This window comes from Etheostoma cragini, chromosome 12 (genome assembly GCF_013103735.1).
Source record: "Etheostoma cragini isolate CJK2018 chromosome 12, CSU_Ecrag_1.0, whole genome shotgun sequence".
Lineage (NCBI taxonomy): Eukaryota > Metazoa > Chordata > Actinopteri > Perciformes > Percidae > Etheostoma > Etheostoma cragini.
Genome location: NC_048418.1, coordinates 351,403 through 354,290, shown reverse-complemented (window position 1 = coordinate 354,290; position 2,888 = coordinate 351,403). Strand labels below are relative to the sequence as shown.

Here is a 2,888-nt window from a genome sequence, read left to right as displayed (position 1 = left end):
GACAGGATGATGAAGACCAACAGACAGGATGAGGAGACCAACAGACAGGATGAGGAGACCAACAGACAGGATGAGGAGGCCAACAGACAGGATGATGAAGACCAACAGACAGGATGATGAAGTCTTAGTTCTCTCAGATATCATTAATCTGTTATTGAGCACTTCCCCATTGCCGAGTTAATCCATCCACCTCACAGGTGCTGAGGACTATGACACCGGTTAGACTGGCCACAAGAAAATCTCTCTCTCTCCCTCTCAGTCTCACCCTCTAATTATGGTAAATAATAAATGTGTGTGTGAAACACATAAATATAATAAATGTAATTAATAAATTAATGTGTGTGTGAAACACATAAATATAATAAATGTAATTCATAAATAAATGTGTGTGTGAAACATACAAAGATGTTCGGTCCCGGAGCCGAGCTCAGGGGGCCGGCCAGGGTCTGGAAGAAATCAGGAGGCTTGGAGAAGACCAGCTCCTCCTCTTCCTCCAGATCTGCTAGGGTTTTTAACAGGTCAGGAGGGAGGAGGGGCGAGCTCTTGGTGTCCTGGGGAGAGAGGAAGAGGAAGGAAGGAAAGAAAGGGGGAAAAGAGGAAGAGAAGGAAGAGAAGGAAGGAAAGTCTGTCAGACTGAAGCAGGAAAAGTGATGTAAAAGAAACAGAAACAGCAGCGTGGGGATGTCACGGTACCGAGAATCTAGTCTTTGGTACCAGTAGCAACAGAAGTACACAGTACCAGAGCCGGGTTTTAACCCTCCTGTGGTCCCGGGTCAAATTAAACCCGTTTTAAATAAACTTTCTATATCAGAGATATGGTAAGAGGACGTTGATTAAGTGACAAATGTTGGAAAAAGGACAAAAAACGCAAGATGCTGAAAAAGTGGCTGAGCTATCAACATCCATTCCTTTAATTTTAGTCTCAATAATTCCTAATTTCTGCTTTTCTAACTCAAACATTAGGGATAAGTTCCTATAAATGAGGTTAATTGACCATAAATTCCAAAAATAACTCAAACTAAAGTTAAGGAGTTAGTGTTAAGTAGTTTTGAAAACGTCAAAATAAGGGACAAACATTGGAAAAAAGCGTGAAAAGTGTCATAAAACGTAAAAAATGGGACAAAAATCAAAAGTTGAAAACATCCATAAAAGCATCAAAAATGTTGATTTTCAATTTTGACGGGAAGACGACACGAGGATTAAAAAATCAAAACGCTGGAAAAAAGTGACAAAATGTTGAGAGAAGCGTCAAAAACGTCAGAAAAAGCAACAGAATATCAAAAAAGGGAATAAAACCCGAATAAAAAAGCAACGACAACGTGGAGATAAGAAGACACAACTCCAGTTCTTTAACCAGGTGTGTGCGTGAAACTCAACCTGACCAACAATCAGAAAAGAGAAGAAGAAACCAGGGAGGAAAAAAGAAGAAGACAGAAGCTCCTCCGTCACCGTCTCCCGACCGCCGCCAACCCCAAAATATATATTCCATATACACGTTGAAATGTATTCTGATTATTTCCTCTCTCTTAAAATATTCAGACTTATAAAAATATATATTCTGTCTTTCCTCTTAAAATAGTCACTTTTAAAATTTTGTTCTCCTCTCAGACTTTTTAAAATGTATATTCCTTCTTTTTTCTCTCAAAATGTTCAACATTTCATATCCAACCTGACTCAGACAATCACAAAGCAGACAACCAAGAAAGAAAAACTAAGAAAACAGAAGCACAGAGACCCAAAATACTTTCTTCTCAAAGTCTTCAAAGTATTTTCTCATCTCTTAAAATATTCAGACTTTTTAAAAACTGATTTTTTCTTTTTTCCTCTCAAAATGTCCCAAAAGAGACAACCAAGAAAAGGAAAAAACTGAGAAAAGAGAAGCACGGAGACCCAAAAAAACGTGAAATTGTTTCTCTGAATTCTGGATCCTACCCACCTCAAACGGGGGTCCGCGGGGCCCGGCGGATCCGTCCTGATCCGGGCAGATGGTCCCGGGCGGGGGCCTCTTCATCCGGTCGGCCATCACCGCCAGCCCGTCCCCCATGCGGTAGGACGGGTCCCAGTAGAAGTCCTGCATCTTGACGTTGGGGTACTTGATCTTCTTGTCCATGGTGGACTGCAGCTGGTGCTCGTACAGTTTGAGCGGGTCCTGCGGCGCCATGTAGAACTGCTGCTGCTGCTTCAGGGACATCTGCATGGGGGACATCTTCTGCAGGGCGGCCTGGGCCTGGTTCCACATCTGGGCCGGCTGGTCCTGGACCTGCATGTACTGCTGAGAGACACACACACACACACACACACACACACACCTACAGTTACCATCAAACATTTCCTGAGTTTTACCGCCTTCAACTGCTCAACTAAAAACAGATTAAAGATCCCATGGCATGAAAATGTCATAAATGTCTTAGGGGACCACAAAGGTCTATATAAATATATAAATATATATTTAGACCACTAAGGTCTCTCTCTCTCTCTATTCAATTTCAATTCAATTTTATTTATAGTATCAATTCATAACAAGAGTTATCTCAAGACACTTTACAGATAGACCACACTCCATAATTTACAAGAACCCAACAGTTCTAGTAGTCTCCTCCAGAGCAGCAACAGGGCCACAGTGGAGAGGAAAACTTCCTTTTAGGCAGAAACCTCGGTCAGACCCAGACCCAGACCCAGACCCAGACCCAGACCCACGCCCAGACTCTTGGTAGGCGGTGTCTGACGGGCCGGTTGGGGTTAGAATTTTGTAGTAGTTTGCGGCATAGCAGGTCGCTGTGCGGCATTACAAGGCACAGCAGGACGTAGCAGGACGTAGCAGGACGTAGCAGGACGTAGCAGTGTAGCAGTAGAACATGGCATCACAGAACATGGAGCGGGACCAAGGC

At 43.0% G+C, this 2,888-nt stretch overlaps 1 protein-coding gene across 1 annotated transcript in view; it reads left to right on the top strand.

The window, feature by feature from the left end:
* The window catches only part of smg7 (SMG7 nonsense mediated mRNA decay factor), a 13,891-nt gene that overhangs the window by 7,670 nt on the left and 3,333 nt on the right, over positions 1-2,888 (top strand). Inside the window, exon 9 of the mRNA XM_034887324.1 lies at positions 2,123-2,266. Coding sequence (XP_034743215.1) covers positions 2,123-2,266 — 144 coding nt within the window. The remainder of the gene's footprint in view (positions 1-2,122; positions 2,267-2,888) is intronic.